Source organism: Talpa europaea (genome assembly GCF_964194135.1).
Source record: "Talpa europaea genome assembly, chromosome: 8".
Lineage (NCBI taxonomy): Eukaryota > Metazoa > Chordata > Mammalia > Eulipotyphla > Talpidae > Talpa > Talpa europaea.
In genome coordinates this window covers 58341766-58364644 of record NC_140075.1, presented here as the reverse complement: position 1 = coordinate 58364644, position 22879 = coordinate 58341766, and the positions used below count along the sequence as shown (strand labels likewise).

Genomic DNA, 22879 nt, shown 5'->3' with positions numbered 1-22879 from the left:
GTGACACATTACAGGGAAGGAGATCCTAGACAAGAGATCCTAGATTCACTATGCAAGTTTAAGAGTCCATATTATTACCTAATGGACCCTGAGACTATTTAACATCTTTGTACCTCAGATTTCTCTGTAAAATGGGACTAATGAGAGTGCCTCCTAAAAAGGTTAAGGCAAAGCACTTAGAACAATACCTAAACTGTCAAAAGCACTGTGTGAGTCGAGTCAATAATTACCTATACTAGTACAGATGAAAGCCAATCATAATTCCATAGCCCAAGAAGGAAACTCCAAGTAATAGGATGTTTTCTGTTTCTGTTTCAGTAACCATGCCAAATAACAACCTGCACAATTTATAAAAAAGAAAACCTACACATATTTTGGAATAGTTCATTTTCTTTTTGCTGCTATTTAAAATTTCTCTTTCTGGGAAAGACACAATGATTTTAGTGTGACTTACTTAATCATACTATATAATTCACCAAGCACATTTGTTTCCCACAGAAAAGAGAACATCATCAATTATAAGTATTTAGGGAAACTTCATCCTAAAATATAATTTAATTAGAGATCTTCCTGAATATAGCTGTAGTCAAAGAATACTGTTTAATACTGAATATTTATCATTCTTTTAAATAATTAAAGCAATAGTTTAAAATTCAGCATTGGTAGTACCTGAACAAGGAAATGTATAGTAATGATAGAAATTAGGAAGAATTAGGAAAAGATTTTTAAAAAGTGCAAAATGTCAGTGATAATTTACTCTGTAGAAAGAATACTAAGGAGAGTTTTAAAAATCTGTCCTCAAATAGACCTACAGAAATAAAAAACTAAAAAAGTATAAGATAAGCACCAATTAAATAGACAATTAATTTTAAATATAAGGACACTAAATTGAGAACCAGAGATGTGGTTTCTAGTCCCTCTCTCTCTATGGTAACTTTTAGCTGTGTGCCCTTGTGCAAATGGTAGTCATCCTTTAATTCCTGGCCATTGTGGGGATTAGAACAAATGGATTTAAAAGTCCATTCTAAAATACTGAAATATGATTAGCAATTTCCTGACTTCCTGATAGGGAAGCATGGTGGGGATCAAAATATGTAGAAACTGGAAAAATAAGAAGCAAACGGAATAGGAACAAAGACTTAAAATCAAAATAGGCAGTCATTAGATGAAAGATAGTACAAATGCATAGCTTGTCTACCAGAAACATTGTTCCAGTACAGAAAAAGTATAAAACGTTCTAATTTGTTCAATTACATGACACTTTCTCAGCTTCATATGATTTGGTTTTTAACATTTGACGGATAGACTGCTTTGCTTCTAATATAATAGTCATACACATAACACATTAATGAGTTTCTAGGCCTATAACAAGGCCTAAGTTTTGATTATTCCTCTAAAATTGAGAAATATCTTCTGCAACCAACATGAAGGAGAATCTGTAGTTCCATTTCTTCACAGCCAATTCATTTAGGAAATCTTCCTATAATGCATAAGACGACTGTACAGTCTCCTCATTGCCACTTTCATCTCTTTGTTCCTGAATGTATAGATGACTGGATTCAGAAAAGGAGTGATGGATGCATCAAAAATAGCAAGATATTTATCCAGGTGTGACGTAGGATAAGGCCATGTATAGAAAAACATCAGTGGTCCAAAGAACAAAATTACCACAGTAATATGAGCTGACAAAGTGGAAAAGGCCTTGGATAACCCACCCGAGGAATGTTTCCTAACTGTGAACAGAATGAAAATGTAGGAGATCACCAGAAAGACAAAGGAACCCACAGTAATGAACCCACTATTAACAGTGACCATGGACTGCAGTTCTTCAGTGTTTGTGCAGGCCAGTCTGAGGAACCGGGGAAGGTCACAATAAAAAGTGTCCAATACATTAGGGCCACAAAAAGGCAAATCTGCTACAAAAACTATTTGAATCAATGAGTGGCTAAAACCAATGAGCCAAGAAGTGACTGAAAAAGATACACACATTTTTGGACTCATGATGGTCAGGTAGTGAAGGGGCTTACAAATGGCCACATATCTGTCAAAGGCCATGGTGATGAGGAGCACCATCTCAGTGCCCCCAACAGCATGAATAATGAAGATCTGAATAATACACCCCCAAAAGGGGATGGCTTTGTGCCTCTTGAAAATATCACAAATCATTTTAGGAGCTACAGTGGAACAAAATAACATATCAATGATTGAGAGGTTAGCAAGGAGGAAATACATAGGGGAGTGCAGATGAGCATCCAAGATTACAGTGACCACAATGACAAGGTTTCCCATCATACTTGCTAAGTAGCTCAAAATGGTGAAGAAAAAAAGAGGAAATTGGAGTTCCCAAGTATTGGTGAGTCCCAGAAACACAAACTCTGATACTGTGGAGTGATTCATTCCACCCATTGCCTCAGACACCAGTTTGAGTTTTCATGTTACCTACAGGAAGAGAGAAAATAAAAAAGAATTGCCTAAAATAGTATTAGTGCACAAGAGAGAAAGTCTCCCATCCATGAAAACAAGTATTATATTAGTATCTCCCATAGGCAGATAGTCTTCATCACGTGCACATTGGACTTCTACTTAGAGGAGTCAGCTGATTCCCAGATGACACTATGATTTTCAAAACTACTACTAAAGCATCTCCACAGTGAAAGACACTATTAGTAAAGAATGGTACTCTACTGAATGAGAAAAAATATTTGTACACCATAATTCTGGCAAGGTACTGATATCCAGGGTTTGTTTAAAAAAAAATTAAAAAAAAAACACCTCAACAAAAAGAAAATGGATAATGGAACATGGGCAGAAGAGCTACATGACCACTTTTCCAAAGAAGACACAAAGATGGCCAACACACATATGAAAAAAATGTTCGTCATCAGTTATCAGGGAAATGCAAATCAAAACTACAATGAGATACCATCTCATACATGTGAGAGTGGCCAATAACAAGTGTTACCTAGAATGTGGAGGAAAAGAAACCCTTGTGCATTGAAGGTGGGGTTGTTGACTGGTCAAGCCCCTATGGAACACAGTATGGATTTTCTCAGAATATTAAAAATGAATCTACCATCTTACCCAGCAATTCCACTCCTAGGTGTGTATCTAAAGACTACAGAAACAATAATTAAAGGGCTATGTGTACTCCTGTATTCACAGAAGCACTTTTTACAAGCCAAGCTTGGACACAACCCAAGTGTCAAAAGGAAGATGAATAGATTAGGAAGTTATGATAAATGTATTCAATGGAATATTTACTCAGCTATAAAAAACATGAAATCCTATCACTTGCAATAATATGGATAAAACTGAAGGGTATCATGCTAAGCAAAGTAAGTCAAAAGGAGAAAGAAAAATACTAAATCGTTTTCACTCACAGATGGAAATGGGGGTGGGTGGGAAGGAACTCACAAAACTAAACCAAAACAAACCCTAGATTACATGACTGCAAAATTAAGCCTACTACAGGGGGAGGAAGGTTGATTTGAAACTAAGGATGCAGGCGTCCCAATGCTCTAGGGCAAAGGACTATGTCTCTCCAACTACTGCCTCTGTCATCACAAGGCCTCCCAGACCATCCTGACTTTTTCTCATAGAACCCTCATTATTACATTGGGCTGGCCCCGGTAATCCAGGATAATTTTCCCATCTCAAGATTCTTAATTTCATCTGCAAATCACATCACATCCTTTCCCATATACTATAAGATAGTCACAGGTCCAGGGATTTACGTATGGACATCTTTGGAAACCACTGTTCCATATATACAAGCCTATGATATAGGAACAAGTAGGAGAAACAGATAATGTCTTACAACTAGGCAATAAGTCTGACAGAGGTAATGTCAGACAACTTATCTAGAAGGTGAAATAATGAAGAAAATACAGAAAGTTCATTTGACTTTTTCTGTGAAACTAAAAACTGCGAACTCTATCTCCAACTGCCTTTAAACCAAGTCTAAGCACCTAATGTCCACTAGTGATAAGAAATCCAAGATAATGTTCTTGAACAAGTAACTGTATAATTGACTCCTGAGTCATTCTCTGAATTATTTTTGTTCATTAGTTCAATAAATATTTTTAACTACACAAAAAGCAATCACTATTGCAGGCATTGAGAGTATAGCATTGACAAGGATTCCTGCCTGTGGTGAGTCCATCTTCATGGCTAAAAATGCAATTGCATCTTATATTCATATATTCTTCTATGAGAAAACATAAAAGCACTTGAACAAATGCTTTAAATCATCAAATATGTGGGGAGTCTCAATTTCCACCTTTAGGAATTTCTTTTCAGTAGTATTAACTTCCCTTATCTGAACTTTATAAACCTATCATGTTGATCAAACCATTTAACTTTTCAGTGGCTATTTTACATGGGTTCTGATTCTCCCTATATATTATAGGACACAATTGGCATAATTCTTAATTCTTTATACAGCCTGAAAAACCTCAAAAATGATGGTGGGAGGAAGATTTCTTAACCTTTTCACTGAATCATCTAATATTTATATAGCTTCCCGTAGAGTGCCTAGTACTCTGGTAAGTCTTAGAATATAAAGAAGAAAAAGGTGAAAAATCAATAGTGGAATAAAGTAATGAAAAAGCAAATTGAACATGTATGAGAATACACTCCAAAATTTGTAGAACAATTCCAAGTAAAAATTGTATAATCCCATGTTAGGATTTATCGCCAATCCTCCATTGTCATAAACTCTTACCAAACAAATCAAGATTTCTCTAAGTATAGAAGAACAAAAAAGGCAAAAATAATTCATTTTGATCACTAAGCAGAAAATGCTCCTAACCAAAGTTTTTTGAGGCTTTCAGGAAATAAAATTAAAATAGGAATATATCATAAGTAGAGCTTCTCCAAATTGAAATTTAAATAGCAAAATATAACAGATGAGAAGAGCAAAAATACGTTGATAAACTTGACTGTTTAAAAATACATGAAGAAAGAAGTCAGAAAAATAATGCAAATCAAAACTACCATGAGATACCATCTTACACCAGTGAGAATGGCACATATTAAAAAAACTAGCAACAACAAATGTTGGCGAGGTTATGGAGAAAAAGGAACTCTTCTGCACTGTTGGTGGGAGTGCAAACTGGTCCAACCACTAAGGAGAGCTGTGTGGAGATTTCTGGACCTACTAAACATAGAGCTTCCACAGGATCCAGCAATTCCACTCCTAGGTATTTACCCAAAGGACACAGAAACATCAATTCCAAAGAACACCTGCACCCCTATGTTTATAGCAGCACTATTTACAATAGCTAAGCTTTGGAAACAGCCCAAATGCCCAAAAATAGATGACTGGATCAAGAAGATGTGGTACATATATACCATGGAATATTACTCAGCATTCAAAAAAGATAAACACATGCAATTTGCAGCAACATGGATGGCGCTGGAAGGGATCATGCTCAGCGAAATAAGCCAAAAAGAAAAAGAAAAATACCGGATGGTCTCACTCATAGCAGGAATCTAGAATACTTAAATAAGGGACCAGGAAAATGAATAACTATAAGAAAGTGAAAATCAAAATCAACAAAAACTATGAACCAGAGAAACTTTTTGGGGGGTGGGGGGCGGGAGGGGAGGGATTGGGGTCAGAATGGGGGGATTGCAATTGTATGGGGAATATAAAAATAAAATTTATTAATTAAAATAAATAAATTAATTAATTAATTAAAAAAAATTTAAAAAAAAAGAAAAATAAGCAGATTTATTAATAAAAAGGTGCATTAGAGCTTCCCTGGTAGCACAAGGGTTAAAGTCTCAGCGCTATCAAGCTAAGGCCAGCCTCAGCTGCAGGAGCTGATCTGCAGCCAGGGAGCTAACCCACATGTTGCAGCAGACCTCTCCTGCCTTGCCCACTGCTCCCCTCAGCAGTGTATTTCAGCAGAACTGCCTGCTCTGTTCCCCACTCTGTCCCTTGTGAATCCTGTCACCCCCTGCACCTTGGCCTAAACCACAGTTCTATGCATAAATAAATAAAAGTAAATCTTTTTTAAGAAAAGAAGATGCATTGGATCATTCAGGGGGAAAAAAATGAGAAGGTGTATAAACCTTACATAAAGTGTAACCAGAGAGAGAGATTTTTCCAGTTAAGTATTTGTTTTTAAATCAGAAAGAAAATTTGTAGGTGAAAAAGGAAGGCAATACAAATTGGATTAGGGAATGCAGCAGCAGACTAACATGATAAAGGGGAAATAATGGAGACTGGGAGCTTCTCAGATTTGCAATATTAAAGTGCCCATAATTATTTCCTACTTCCAACTAGCACAAGAGTTGCTATCTTTTAGGGTCACATAGGTTAGTTTTCCTTACATTGTTATGGGAAGTGTGTTCCAATAAGTTGTTACAGACAAACAAATAAGTTACTAGAGACTTTCTGTAGCCGAGATCTTACACATGCAAAAAATGAGAGGTTTGATGATGAAGAAATAAGTGACCCATTTAAACTTGATTCATTACCCAAGAAGGCAGGGCTTGCATAGGTTGCTGCAGAAGACAAGCAAAGAATAGGTGAGCTCAACAGGAGAGGGGACCTCAAGAATGAGAACTAAAGTTGAGAAAAGAGGGAGAAGTAGAGTCAAAGAAAAAAATGTAAGGATTAGTAATACGAATACCAAATAGCAGACCTAGAAACTTACCCAGATCCTGTCGTCAAGGCCTCAGATTGCTTGAGTATCCATCTAATTAACCCTGAGTGCTGGTCTCTGAATCACTTTTAGGGGAGACTTCTAGGTTCTGGGTAATTGATCACAAAGCATACCAGACTTCCCATGCAAAGAGTGCATGCACTCCCTCACCATTGCTATTAGAAGATACTCCCTTTGAATTCTCTAGCTCTGGTCTAGCTATTAGTCTATTATAATGACATGAATTATACACCAAATTATTTAGACATAATTTATGATATATGACTGATTCAGATTTTGCAGCATTAGCTAGTAGCATCTTTCAAATTGCTTGATTTACATAATTGACTCCTGGTAATTTTACAGCTTAACTTTTTGGGGAAAAAATAAAAGAGATGCTCATTATCCCCTATTAATAAAATCATTTAGCTGTAAGAAATGTGAAACTACACTCTAACCAAGCACCTTTCTTTTGGTTCTCTATCCAAGACTCTTCTGTTTTTTCTCAGTTTAAGAGGTTTGAAAATTCATCCGCTTCCTTGCTTTCCTGATCTTTATTAACATCATAGTCTGAGTATTCTTCCCTATAGTAAAGTCTCTCTCTCCTCCTTTCAATTATGCCATGTCTTTTAACTGTTTCTCTGCCAATTTAAGGAAGTTGTCAGCAACTCTTTGAGATAAGTGTTCAGTAGCCTTCATCATGGTAAAAGCAAATAAAGGAAAATTGTATGTACCCTCTAGTTTTGTTCATCTCCATTCCTTTAGCCTCTTCTTAGAGGTTCAGTCTTCTATCAGTTTAATCTTTATCTCTCTGTCTGACCACGCCCATTTGACCACCAAACATCTCATTGTAGCGACCTCGAAAAAAATCTAGTAAGTTATTTAAAACAGGAATATTGACTGCTAACTACTATTAAACATTATATTACATATAGTTTCCTACTTTTTCTCCATTCTTCCATCATAATTTTAACTGACTCCAGAATATTTAAATTTAGAGTGAGTTAGATCACTCGATATTTTTGTACTAAGTAATTTTTCATTCATTCTTGCTCCACCTTGATTCTGTGAAATTCGAGTTCTATTTTTTTCAAAAACATCACCTCCCAGCAGTGCCTGATGAACTTTTTTCTCTGTATGTCTTAGCTCTCTAAATCAGATGACAAGCTTGTTTTGTAGACCACAAGCATATCTGTCTTTACTTTCAGTGCTCAAAAAGATCTTTGGGCGCAGTTAACAATTCATCCTGCTTCCTAGTCCTGACCTCATGTGGACCCTGACACTGCAGTATATTTACAGTTGCACTTTTGGAATTCCAAATCATTTCCAAGTCCTTCTTAAAAATTAAGGTTTTAATTCTTGCTCAGTTCTACAGGCTTCCTTGTTTATTCCCTCCTCTGCTCAGCAGCAACAGCCTCTCTCCACCACCACTGCCTCTTCCTGCCTCCAGGCTACAGTTTAGTTGATCAAACAAAATTACCTGAATTTTCCCTGTTGCTGAGTTTATCTAGTTTATTACCTTTCTCCTGCTGTCAACTTCACCCCTTCCTTCCCTTGTAGTTTTTCATGGTTTATCATTTCAAGCACATCCGTGTATATTAAGTGTTTCTATAACTGGAAAAATCAACTAATTAGCTACACTAGAGGATAGTAACCAAATAATAGTATGGTGATCTGGGACTGCAGAATTAAAGTCAATTGGTCAAGGAAATTGTCTCTTCAAAATATTTTCAATGTGATCAAACTATCGAAGGGGAAAACCTGATAATGAGTCACAGGAGGGAGGAATGACACTGGAATCTTTAAGAAAATCAACCTTTGTTAACTTAAATCCTATCATCATGAATGAAAGCATCAGCAAGTAATTTGACTCTATTCATCTTCCAAGAGATTCATACACATTTTTTGGACCAGCCATTATATATCAATTTTTAAAAACCTAAAAAATAGAAAAAACAAAATAATATAAATTTTTATACAAACTAGGTAAAAAAAATTAAAACAGCTATGTCATTTTTATTAATTTTAAATTTACCACTTTATAATACTTGCTTTAAAGATGCAGCCTTCTCATATTTCTTTCTTCCAAGCAACTGTACAACTTCCTGCAATGAAAGACTTATATGTATTTGTTGAATTTAACAAAAGAATCCATTCATTGAAGTAATTCCATTGTCCCTCACTGTGCCTGTTTAGAATGAATAATGAGCAGCCCTCAGAAATATTAAAAAGTAAAAAAAAAAAACAATTTATATTACAAAGTAACAGGACTTGTTTTCTGCTATCTTTTTTAGCCTCAGACACAGAGGATTGCGGTAATCCTATCTTTGTTGGTGCTGTATCAGCATTTTTTTTACAAAGGGCCCGCTTTTGTTTGTTTGTTTATTCTCTTTAATGTCCATTCTCCATTTCCATGAAGTCCACAGATAGTTTTGCCTAAGGGAGTGACTACTCAATGCCCTCTCTTAGTGGCAACCATTCTAGTGTTTTAAAAATACATTCTGGTGTCGTGTGAATTCTCATGTGATGTGTACTCTTGTGAATATATACATACGAAATAGAGTAGACATATTCTATTTATTTTTTGCCCTTAGCCCATGTTGATTCATATAAATCTAATCTACTGTTTTCAAATACTGCATGATCATCTATGGTGTATGCACAACGTTTTGCCTGTTTGATCACATGACAGACACCCATATTACCTGCATTTTTCAGAGCCACAACATCTGATTGTATAAATATTGAATGATCTGCCTCCAAATTTTCAACCCCCATGTTCTAATAATATTCAACTGGAACACAGATATGGAATAAAACTGACTATTAAAATTCAAAAAATACATGGGCTAGAATATAGCCACTGTCACAAGTCTTTTTTTCTTTTTCCTTCTGACTTATTTCACTGAGCATAATCCCTTCTAGTTCCATCCATGTGGCTGTAAATGCCATGAGATTATCTTTTCTGATTGCTGGATAGTATTCTATTGTGTATATATACCACATCTTCTTGATCCAGTCATCTGGTTTTGGGCATTTGAGTTGTTTCCAAGTCTTACCTATTATAAATAGTGCTACAATAAAGGGTATTAGCTTGAATTAGTATTTTTGTGTCCCTTGGGTAGATCCCTAGTAGTGGGATTGCTGGGTCATATGGCAGCTCCATTTTTAGTACTCTGAGGAACCTCCATTATAGCTTTCCAATGTGGTTGGACCAGTTTGAATTCCCACCATCAGTGTAGGAGAGTTCCTTTTTCACTACATCTTCGCCAACATTTGTTGTTGCAAGCTTTTTTAATATGTGCCATTCTTACTGGTGTAAGGTGATATCTCATTGTGGCTGTGATTTGCATATCCCTGATTATGAGGGATGTTGAACATTTTTTCATATTCCTGTTGGCCATTTGCATTTCCTCTTTGGAGAAGTGTCTTTTAAGTTCTTCTGCCTACTTTTTGCGTGGATAGTTGACTTTGTTTTAGTTGAGTCACTTCAGTTCTTTGTATATTTTTGTGATCAGTCCCTTATCAGTTGTATGGACTGCAAAAATTTTCTCCCAGTCAGTAGGATGTCTCTTTGTTTTGGTGTCTCTTAAAATTCCACCTACCACCAAGTTATTTACCCAGAACTCTTTATGAATCAATTTCTAAATATTAATGGCTGCTAAACCAAGATTCTCCAGAACTCTACTCCAGTTCTATTATGAGCATCTGTACTAGTTCGACAGTACCTATAAAGTGCAGTTATTTCGTATTTTGAATATACTACCCTCCCTCTCTTAAAAGCAACATTACATTGAAAACCTCATTGATGTCTCCTTGAAGATCAGTAGTAACCAAGATAATGCCTATTGAGGCATTGACCTGTTGAACTTGTAATCATCATTTTCTTTTTTTTTTTTTTGAAGTTTGAAATAAAATTTATTTGAAATTATAATCCTACAACCCTATACATGCTTATGAGTCCTTCAGGAAATCACATATGTCAAATAAAATGCAGTCATTTTTTTTGACAAAACTATATTCATAAACATTACAGTCATCTCTTTTAATTGACTCACATTTTCATGTTTCAATTAAATTTATAAAACTATAATAAACAGTAATATAAGTAGGTACCATATTTTTGAGGTCTTTTAAGGCAGTTTTCAGATGATTACAAATAAGAAAGATTTTATTTTTTTTTTATTTTTTAAACAATATTTGCTTCCCCCCACCACCTCAGATTGAGTCCCCATAGAATTTCCTTCCCCAAGGCACCGGTGCACCATCACCATAGTCCCCTGTGCTCCTCCCTCCCTCCCTCTCATCCCTCTCCCTCCTCCTCCCCTGCAGTATGTCTCTGATTTATAATTGTCCATTTTTGCTTTGTTGTGTTTTGTTCTGTTGTTATTATTTTTTTTTACACTGATGTCTTATTTGGTTCCCCTGTATTCCTGTTATAAGTGAAGCAATCCGATATTTTTCTTTTTCCTTCTGGCTTATTTCACTGAGCATAATTCCTTCTAACTCCATCCACGTTGCTGCGAATGGCATGAGTTTATCTTTTTTGATGAATAATATTCCATTGTGTATATGTACCACATCTTCTTGATCCAGTCATCTATTTTTGGACATTTGGGTTGTTTCCAGGTTTAACCTATTGTAAATAGTGCTGCAATAAACAAAGGTGTACCGGTGTTCTTTTGAATCAATGTTTCTGTGTCCTTTGGGTAGATCCCTAGGAGTGGAATTGCCTGATCATATGGTAGCTCCATTTTCAGTAGACGGAGGAAACTCCAGACAGCTTTCCACAGTGGTTGGACCAGTTTGCACTCCCACCAGCAATGTAAGAGAGTTCCTTTTTCACCACATCCTCGCCAACATTTGTTGTTGCTTGTTTTTTTGATATATGCCATTCTTACTGGTGAAAGGTGGTATCTCAATGTGGTTTTGATTTGCATTTCCCTGATTAAAAGGGATGTTGAACATTTTTTCGTATGTCTGTTGGCCATTTGCATTTCCTCTTTGGAGAAATGTCTTTTTAGTTCTTCTACCCATTTCTTGCCTGTATTGCTATATATTTTCCTCTTACTCCTGCTTTTGCTGCATCCCATACATTCTGGAAAGTGGTGTCCTCCTTGTCATTCAACTCAAAGTATTTTTTAATTTCTTCTTTGATCTCCTCATAAGTCCAGGATTCTTCCAGTAGTGTGGATTACCATCTCCTTGAAGTGGGAGGGTTCCTTGTTTTCTTTTCATGATTTATTTCTAGCTTGATGCCTTTTTGATCAGAGAAGAGAGTTGGAATAATTTTGATCTTCATGTATCTGTTGATGTTTGTCTTGTGGCCCAGTATGTGATCAATTCTGGAGAATGATCTATGCGCACTTGAGAAAAATGTGTACTCGGATTTTTTTGAGTGCAGTGTCCTATAGACATCTGTTAAGTCCATGAGTTCTGTGTCTTTATTTAGGGCTCTGGTGTCTTTGTTTATTTTTTGTCTCATTTATCTGTCCATTGGTGAGAGTGGGGTGTTGAAGTCTCCCACTATATATGTATTTTCTTTAATGTCTGTTTTTAGAGCTGATAATAATTGTCTAATATATTTTGGTGCACCTTCATTTGGTGAGTTATATGTTGATGAGTGTTATATCTCCCTGATGTGTTGTCCCCTTGATCATAATGTAGTGTCCACCTATGTGTCTTTTTACCTTTTATAATTTGAAGTCTATTTCATCTAAGTATGGCTGTTCCTACCTTGTTTTTGGTCCATTTGCTTGTAGGATTGTTTTCCAACCTTTTGCTTTCAGTCTGTGTTTATCTTTTGTGGTTAAATATGTTTCCTGGAGACAGCAGAAGATTGGATTTTGTTTTTTAATCCAGCCTGCTACTCTGTGTCTTTTTATTGATGAGTTTAATCCATTTACATTTAGCGTTAATATTGATATGTTGGCATCTGTATTTGCCATTCTTTAGTCTTTTTTGTGATTTTATTCCTTGCTTTATTCTGTTCTTCCTATTCATTCCTCTCTTGGTTTTGGCTTTAGGATTTCTTGTAGAATTTTTTGGAGTGGGGGTTTAGTTGTAATGAATTTCTGCAGTTTCTGTTTGTCTGAGACAGTCCATATTTTTTCTTCGTAAAGGAAGGAGAGCTTTGCAGGGTAAAGTATTCTTGGTTGGCATTTGCTGTGTTGAAGTTTGCTGAATATGTTACTCCATTCTCTTCTTGCCCGTAATGTTTCTTTGGAGAAGTCTGAAGTTAACCTGATTGTTTTTACCTTATAAGTTATCAGTTTCTTCCCCCTTGCCAGTTTCATTATTTTTTCCTTCTCATGGACTATTGAAAGCTTTAGTATTATGTGTCTTGCTGTAGTTTTCTTTTCACTGTGGTAATTGGGAGTTCTTCTCACTTCTTGTATGTCTATATTCATCTCCTTTTCCGTGCTTGGGAAGTTTTCTCCAGTTATCTCCTTGAATAATTTCTCAGTTCCTTTGTCTCTTTCCTCACCTTCTGGAATGCCTATAACTCTTACATTTCCTCTCTTCATGGAGTCTGATAATTGTCTAGGAGTATCCTCATACTGCTTCATTTGCACTTCTCTCTCCTTTTCTCTTTTGGCTCTTTTTATTTCTGTATCTTCGTTAGTACTGATCCATTCTTCCATTTCATCGATTCTGTTTTCATTGCTTTTCCCAGAGTTCTTTATCTCCTCTAGTAATCTTTTAATCTCCTGCGTTTCTTTTCTTTCCTTTCTTAAGGTCTTGATTTCATTCTTCAGTTCAGTGATTATTTGTCTCAAATCTTTTTTTTTTTCCTTTTTTGTTTTCTTTCTGCTTTTTAATCATGATGATCATTAATTCTCTATCTGATAGGCCGAGAAGTTCTTCCATGTCATTGTTGAGCTCTGGTGACTGTATTTCTTTTTGTGGTGTGTCCTTCTCCTGCAGGCTTGCTTGGTTATTTATATTTTTTTTCTCCCTGTTGTTTGCTTTCTAATTAGTTCTATGCGTTGGGATGTTGTGCCACTGGTGTTGGTGGGAATCTCTTTGGAGTGCTCCTTTAGGGGTGTTGGAAACTGTTTACTAGACTGAGACCAGTATTGGTGGGCCAAAACTCCACCAGGGTGTTGATGCTGTGTTGGTGGGCACTGTCCCTTTCAGTTCCCTCCCTCTGTATTTACTCAGTTCCACAGGGAATCAGCTAGTTGGTGATTTTCCTCTGGTCACGAGGTGGCACCAGAGACCAATACTTGCTGACCTGTGCTTTTTCCCAGTGGTTCTCTGAGAAACGGAGGGTGGGCGGAGGGGAGCACCTCAACACAGGGGCTCTTATTCAAGCTGGGTGCTGTGTCTGCCCCGTGTTCACCCAGTACTGTGCCCACAGCTGTATGGATCCCATGCCCTGAATTCTGCACTCCAGGTCTCAGTTCCAGGGCTATCAGATCCAAAACACTGGCTGTCACCCTGTGCAGTGCCACCTGCTATGGCACATCCCATGCCCTGGATCCTACGCCTGGCTCTCAGTTCCAGAATGGGGTCTTGCTCCATGCCTTATTGCCCTTCTTACCCACATTTGCGTGGCACACCCTCTCTCAGAACCTGAGGGTGTTTTTGGGATCCCTGATTTCCAACTATCAGGATGTTGGTGATTTTGTTCTGGTCACTAGGTGGCGCCAGAGATCTTTCCTAGTGTCCTTCCAGAACTGTTTTCTCTTCCTTGTGCCTGGGGAACAGAGTGAGGGTGGCGTGGAGCACCTCAACGGTGCGGGGGTGCTGTGTCTGCCCGGTGCCCCACTGTCATGGGGATCCCATGCCCCAAATTTTGTGTCCTGGGTCGCAGTTCCGAAGCCTTCAGTCTACAACACTGTACGTGATTCAGAGCTATAGGATCACACCTCTTCAGGTATATATCACCACGCCACACCTTCCACTAAGGCACCCATAGTCCACCACCATCGTGCATCCTACCTTCATTCTTTTCTACTCTACCCCTACCCTTCTAGTAAATTTAATTTTACAGTAGGGTTTGTTATTGGTTTGGTTTTGACTGATACTTTGTTTTGTTTGTTTATATTCCACATATAAATGAAAGTACGGGGCCACCCTGGTGGCGCAGTAGTTGAGCGCTGGGTTGCGAAGCTGCCTGCTGCCTCTGCAGCGCCAGTTCAATCCCCAGCCGCCAACGAGGGTACCACATGGCACGCAGACCTCTCCTGCTGCCCGCTGCTCCCCTCAGCAGTGTGCTTCATCAGTCTGCCTGCTCTGCTCTCTGCTCTGACTCTGGTGAATTCTCTCACCCTCCTGCACTTCTGACTGTACCCAGTGCTTATATAAATAAATAAATAAATCTTAAAAAATAAATAAATGAAGTATGTAATATTTGTCTTTCTCCTTCTGACTTATTTTGCTTAGCATAATTCCGTCCAGTTCCATCCATGTTGTTGCAAATGGCAGAGATCATCATGTTTTATCAGTGATTAGTATGCCATTGTATTCATATACAACATCTTCTTAATTCACTCGTCTGTCATTTGACATTAGGCTTGTGTCCATAACTTAGCTATTGTCAAGAATGCTGCAATGAATATACAGCCCATATAGTCTTTTGAATTAGTGTTTTTATATTCTTCAGATAGATACCTAGGAGAAAAATTGTTGAACTGTATGACAAATTTATTTTTAATATTTTGAGAAAATATCACACTGGTTTCCATAGGGGCTAGCACAGTCCGCATTGCCACCAACAGTACACAGAGATTCCTTTTTCCCCACATCTTAGCCAACAAGGATTGTCTGTGGTCTTTTTTATATGGTCTGCGATGTTTGAGGTAAAGTTTGAGCCTCCTTGTGGTTTTGATTTACATTTCCCTGATAATATGTAATGATGAGCTTTTTCAACATGCCTGATGGCCATGTTTGTAATCTTTGGAGGAATGTCTGTTTGGTTCTTGGCCCATTTTTGATTGGGTTGTTTTCTTTTTGTTGAGTTGCAGGAGTTCTTCATAGATCTTTAATATCAGCCTCTTGTCAGGTATATGATGTGCAAATATTTTCTTCCAATCAATAGGGTGTCTTTTGTTTTACTGATAGTTTTTTTTTTTTCCTGGTACAGGAGCTTTTAAGTTTCATGTAGTCTGAATTGTATATATTCTCTTTTGTTTCCCTTGCTGTTGGAGACAAACCAGAAAGACATCACTGAAGCCAGTGTTACTGTGTTTTGATTATGTTTTTGTCTATGGAGTTTATGGTTTCAGGTCTTACTTCCAGTTTTCTCAACACCTTTGTTGAAGATAATTCCCTTTTCCAATAAGGCTCCTTTATCAAAAATTAACTATTCATATATGTGTAGAGTTGATTTCCTATTTCTCAATTCTATTCCACTGGTCTGCGTTTTTTATTCCAAAGCCATATTATATTGGTTACTGTATGTTGTAGTATATTTTGAAGGCTGAAGTATATTGAGTGTGATACCACCAGTCTCTTTTTATGTCAGGATTGTTTGGGGTTATTTGTGGTTCTGTATGAATTTCATTGTTTCTTCTATTTCTTTGGTGAAAATCACTAATACCTTGATAGGCATTACAGTGAACTGTGTATGACTTTAGGTAAGAGGGACATTTTAATAATGTCAACTCTTTCTATCCATGTGTGGAAAATATCTTTCCATTTCCTGTGTCTTCTGTTTGTTTTAAAAATATATGGGTCCTTCACCTTCATTGTTAAATTTACTCCTTAATAAAGGCTACATATGAAAAACCCACAAGTGATATCATACTCAATGGTGAAAGACTAAAAGCACATCCTCTAAGTTCCTGTACAAGCCAGGGATATCCACTTTCACCACTACTATTCAATACAATATTCAAAGTTTTCAGTAGACCATTTAGGCCAGGGAATCATACAAAAATAATTCAAATTGGAAAAGAAGTAAAAAAACCACTCTTTGACACTTTACCCCTTTGACACTGCATGAATTCGATCCCTGCCAGGGAGGTGACCCACATGGCTCAGCAGACCTCTCCTGTCTCGCCTGCTGCTCCCCTCAGCAGTGTATATCAATCAGTCTACCTGTTCTTTTCCTCACTCCATCTCTGGTGAATACTCTCACCACCACCACCACCACCACCACCTCTCACCTGCACCCCAGCTCTTTTATGTATAAATAAATAAATCTTTTTTAAAAAATCACTCTTTGCATTGACTTGGTAATATATGTAGAAAATCCTAAAGACTGAACTGAAAAACTAATTGAAATAATAAGTTGTACTATAAAGTAGCAAGTTACAAAATAATTTGCATTCTTCTATGCAAAGAACAAGATAGCAAAGAAAGAAATCAAGAAACTATCCCATTTATAATCACATCAAAAAGAATTCTATACCTATGTTTAAACTGAATTGTATAGTGAAAATCACGTATTGAAAATCTACTGCTTCACAAAATGCACATTTAAGATACAAGATGAGTAATATAATGTGTGTGTTCGTGAAAAATTAACAGTCCAATGGAGTAATGAGAGATACAGCTAAGGAAGTAAGATCCAAATGACAGAAAACAAGAGACCATGAGTCTGTCAAACTGCAATTCTAGATTTAAATATTCCATATATTCCTTATGCAGTCTTGATATAATTACTTAATTTTCCAATATCTGAGATGTTCTTTTATAGGGAACTCTATGAGTAGATTTATACTTCACTTTAAATTTCAAAAATTATATGATCCTAGTTGAAGTCTAACACCTTTCGATATAATTGCAAGTGCTATATGAGCTATTATATTTCAGTACTAAATTACCTATTTACAGTGGCATGATGAAGGAATGTAGGTTGTACAAACTAAGTCTCTTTTTTGCCAGCATTGCTATGAGAGGGCACTGGAAAGAGATTCAGTGCTGGAGGAGGAAGACAGAATTTGCTCCTTTCAGCTTGCTTACCTGTAGGCTTTCTCTGCTTGCTGCACTTTCAAGCATCACATGTCTATACTCTTCACCTCAGTAACCTGTGTTTCTTTACAATGCAGCAGCTATTCTCCAATATAGGGGAACTTATCTCATCATACCCAGTCTTATCAGACCCTCTTCAGAAACATCTATTTCTTTTAACATGGCTTATACTTTTCATTATATCATCTTTCATCCTCACTGCTAAATAACCTCCCTCAAGGATTATTCCCTGCCTTCATGGACCACTTCATAAGGTGAAGAAACAAGCACCAGCCAAGAATCATTCTCTCCTTTGATCTTTGAGTTATACCTTTGCATGTTCTCCCACCCAATTTGTAATAGCTTTTTGCTTTCGACTTTCAGGAATACTAAACACTTCCCTTTATTTCCATCCTTAAGGATGCTTCCTAAAAGGGCTATATCTGTGATAACTTAGAGCTTATTCTTTTCAAACACCTCCTTAACAACTTAAATTAGGTAACTATTCTTTATATCAAAATTTTTTTAAAGATTTATTTATTTATGCATACAAGAACTGGGGTACAGCCAGAGGTGCGGGGGGTGAGAGGATTCGCCAGAGACAGAGAAGGGAACAGAATAGGAGAAATGACTGACATACACTGCTGAGGGGAACAGCGGGTGAGTCAGGAGAGGTCTGCTGTGCCATGTGGGTAGCTCCCTGACTGGGGATCGAACTTATGCTGCAGTGACTGCGGATAGCTTCATAGGTTGTGTCTTAACCCCTTGTGCCACCAGGGAGGCCTCTATATCAAAATTCTTTATTAAACAAGGGGTTCCTGTATCCTTACTAGACCCTGAAAAAAACAGACTAGTAATAATACAGTAAAAGACACTAACAAATAATGAGCTAAAAAGAAAGAAAACAAACCATCTTATTATATCAAAAATCAATTTAAGTAAAAATTAATGTTTACGTTTAAAGTGATCCACTGAACATGAGAAATATAGACTATGAACAATAGTCAACATACTAAATTTGAAAAGTATTGTCTTACATTTTTTTTTTCAAGCCTACCATAACTTTAATGTCAAAAATTGGACAGATACAGCAGAGAAAAAGAAAAGCATAGGGCCACTCTTGCTTATGAGCACACATGCAGAATACTAACTAGAATATTAGCACTTCAAATCCAGCAGTGAATTAAAAGAAAAATGCAGCATGAATCATAACCAAAAAGGCTTTTCTCATGAAATCAATATAACTTAACATTGGGTGATTTATTAATACAATTCACATTAACAGATTGAAATATAAAAAATTATACAGTCACCCTCAGCGGATGCCCTGAATTATTTAATGAAACTGGCTGTTCTCAACATGACATAGACTATTCTCACAGTCTTCATTTTAAGATTAATAATACATTACTGTTTTTATTCAGTGCATGTTACAGGTGTAACATATTTCCATAGTTATACTCCATTTTCCCTAACATATTTCCAAGTTATACTCTTCCATGTCTCTAACATCTTATTGAATATTTTTCAATGTGGTCCATTGGGTTAATTAGTCTTAAGGATTTTCACTCTTTTTATGCCTCTTTCTCTAGTATTCAGTCTGCATTTTCTTGGAGTTTAGTTTCCATCTTATAGTTCATTTGATCTCTCCACTAAAGTTTTATTAACATTTCTTCCATGGTGCCTTGGAGTTTTACATATAATTCAACCATGTTTAGAGTCTTCAATTTTTTTAAACATTTGATTAAATAAACATCTACAAGCATATTATAATAAACTCATGCTAGAAAAATATCTTTTTAAAACAAGTGCCTATCCATGTCAATATAATCATCGAATGGTTAGAAATTCATTCACTGAATCAATCCCGTGAAGATTTAGGTTCAGCTGAATCTTTGGGAACATATTTTAGCATTTTTTATTGACCTATTTAACATCTGCATTTTTTTTTTTATAAATTTTATTGTTATATTCCCCATACAATTGCAGCCCCCCATTCTGACCCCAATCCCTCCCCTCCCGCCCCCGCCCCCCTAAAAGTGTCTCTGGTTCATAGTTTTTTGTTGATTTTGATTTTCACTTTCTTATAGTTATTCATTTTCCTGGTCCCTTATTTAAGTTTTCTAGATTCCTGCTATGAGTGAGACCATCCGGTATTTTTCTTTTTCTTTTTGGCTTATTTCGCTGAGCATGATCCCTTCCAGCGCCATCCATGTTGCAGCAAATTGCATGTGTTTATCTTTTTTGAATGCTGAGTAATATTCCATGGTATATATGTACCACATCTTCTTGATCCAGTCATCTATTTTTGGGCATTTGGGTTGTTTCCAAAGCTTAGCTATTGTAAACAGTGCTGCTATAAACATAGGGGTGCAGGTGTTCTTTGGAATTGATGTTTCTGTGTCCTTTGGGTAAATACCTAGGAGTGGAATTGCTGGGTCATATGGAAGCTCTATGTTTAGTAGGTCCAGAAATCTCCACACAGCTTTCCACAGTGGTTGGACCAGTTTGCACTCCCACCAACAGTGCAGAAGAGTTCCTTTTTCTCCACACCCTCGCCAACATTTGTTGTTGCTAGTTTTTTTAATATGTGCCATTCTCACTGGTGTAAGATGGTATCTCATGGTAGTTTTGATTTGCATTTCCCTGATGACAAGTGATGTTGAACATTTTTTCATATGCCTGTTGGCCATTTGCATTTCCTCTTCAGAGAAGTTTCTTTTAAACTCTTCTGCCCATTTTTTGACTGGATTATTTTCTTTGTTGTTGTTGAGACTCATCAGCTCTTTGCAGATTTTTGTGATCAGTCCTTTATCATTAGTGTTGGGTGCAAAAATGTTCTCCCAGTTGGTGGGGTTTCTCTTTGTTTTTGTTATTGTCTCTTTTGCTGTGCAAAAGCTCTTTAATTTGATGTAGTCCCAGCTGTTTATCTTTGCCTTCACTATCACTGCTTTGGGTGATGTGTCTGTAAAGATGTCTTTGATGTGCAAATCACGTAGTGTTTTGCCTATATTTCCTTCTATATATTTTATGGTTTCAGGTCTTATGTCTAGTTCTTTAATCCATTTTGAGTTGATTTTTGTGTATGGTGTGAGGTGGTGGTCAATAAGACAAGAGAAAGACATCCAAGGAATCCAAATAGGAAAAGAAGAAGTCAAACTATCACTATTTGCAGACGATATGATATTATACATAGAGAACCCCAAAAACTCCACAGAAAAGCTAATTCAACTCATCAATCAGTTCAGTAAAGTGGCAGGATACAAAATCAACACGCAAAAGTCAGTAGCCTTCCTATACACAAACAATAAATCTGAAGAAGAAGAAATCAAAAAGACCATCCCTTTTGTTATTGAAACAAAAAAAATCAAATATTTGGGAATAAATCTAACAAAAGAGGTAAAGGACCTATACAAAGAAAACTATAAAACACTGTTAAAAGAAATAGAAGAAGACACAAAGAAATGGAGAGACATCCCCTGCTCATGGATTGGAAGAATAAACATTATTAAAATGGCCATCCTTCCAAAAGCAATATACAGATTCAATGCTATTCCAATCAAAATTTCAATGTCATTCTTCAAAGAAATAGAACAATTATTGATGAAATTCATATGGAATCACAAAAAACCCCAAATAGCCAAAGCTCTCCTGAAAAAAAAAGAAGGGAATGGAGGCATCAGACTCCCAGACTTCAAACTATACTACAAAGCCATAATCATCAAAACCGCATGGTATTGGAACAAGAACAGACATACAGACCAATGGAATCGAATAGAAAATCCAGAAATAAACCCACAGGTTTATGGTCAACTAATCTTTGACAAAGGAGCAAAGACTATGCATTGGAGCAAAGAAAGTTTGTTCAATAAATGGTGCTGGGAAAACTGGGTCGCTACATGCAGAAGTATTGTCTTACATTTTTATTAATTCTGTTTGGCACTATACAAAGAGAAGACCATTGGAGAGATAAGAGCCATGACCGCTAGTCTTTAAGACAGTTCCATAAGCAGTTCAGAGACGGACATCACAAGTCAATCTAGAAGGAAAAAACAAAACAGGACACAATACACAGCACATTATTCCTAGGTCATTCTGGCTAAAGTTAATATACCTTGTTTGATTTAGCCATGTGAAATTTTAGTATACATTCTTTCTATACATCTTCAGTACTGTTAAGAGATTTCACTATAATTCACAAACTGAGCACATAGTTTCCTCATTGCTACCTTCATATCTTTATTCCTAAAAGTATAAATGACTGGATTTAGAAAAGGAGTGATAACTGCATCAAAGAGGGCAAGGAATTTATCTAGATGTGATATGGGAAATGGCAATATATAGAAAAAGATAAGAGGCCCGAAGAATAAAACAACCACGGTGACATGAGCTGACAGAGTGGAGAGGGCCTTGGATATGCTCCCTGGAGATTTTTTCTGAACAGTCACCAAAATAAAGATGTAAGAGATGATCAGAATTAAAAAGGACAATACAGAAATAAAGCCACTATTGGCAGTGACCATGAATCCCAATGTATAAGTCTCTGTGCAAGCAAGTTTGATAAATCGAGGCAGGTCACAAAAAAAGCTATCCACTTCATTGGGACCACAGAAGGGCAAGTCTACAACAAAAGCCAACTGAGTCACTGAATGAATAATACCTATAATCCAGGAAGTGGCCAAAAACAAAATGCACATTCGTGGGCTCATGATGGTCAGGTAGTGGAGGGGCTTACATATGGCCACATACCTATCAAAGGCCATGGCGATGAGCAGCACCATCTCAGTGCCACCAATTGCATGGATAAAGAAGATTTGAACTATGCAACCTCCAAAAGAGATGGTTTTGTGCTTTCTGAAAAGATCATAAATCATCTTGGGAGTTGTGGAGGAACAAAATATCACATCGATGATGGAAAGGTTGGCCAGTAGAAAATACATGGGGGACTTTAAACGAGGATCAGAGATCACTGTTAGCACAATAAGGAGGTTCCCCATGAGGCTTGCCACATAAAACACAGAGGAAGAAAGGAAGAGGAGGAGCTGGATCTCCCATGAGTTGGAAAGTCCCACAAACACAAACTCAGATACCACAGAGTGATTCACTTCATCCATTGCCTCTGATGCCAGGACAAGTTTCATGCTACCTGAAAGAGGGAAGTAAGCAGGAGCTGATTTAGGAGAAATGGCACTGATCTTAACTATGGACAACTTAATAGTTACAGAAAACTAGACAAAGGCTGGTATATTACTTTGGAGACTGTTTCCATCATAAAGCAATATATAATCCTGTTATTAACTTCCATTGCTAAAATGTATTATAGA

The 22879-nt window shown here is 36.8% G+C and overlaps 1 protein-coding gene across 1 annotated transcript; it reads right to left on the bottom strand.

The window, feature by feature from the left end:
- Positions 1–1467: 1467 nt before the first annotated feature.
- Positions 1468–22669, bottom strand: LOC311175552 (olfactory receptor 4F15-like; the record flags this gene model as incomplete). The annotated part of the gene is made up of 2 exons (XM_084240480.1): positions 1468–2041; positions 22305–22669. 2 exons carry the CDS (start codon positions 22667–22669, stop codon positions 1468–1470), a joined length of 939 nt encoding a protein of 312 aa, XP_084096606.1.
- Positions 22670–22879: the final 210 nt, after the last annotated feature.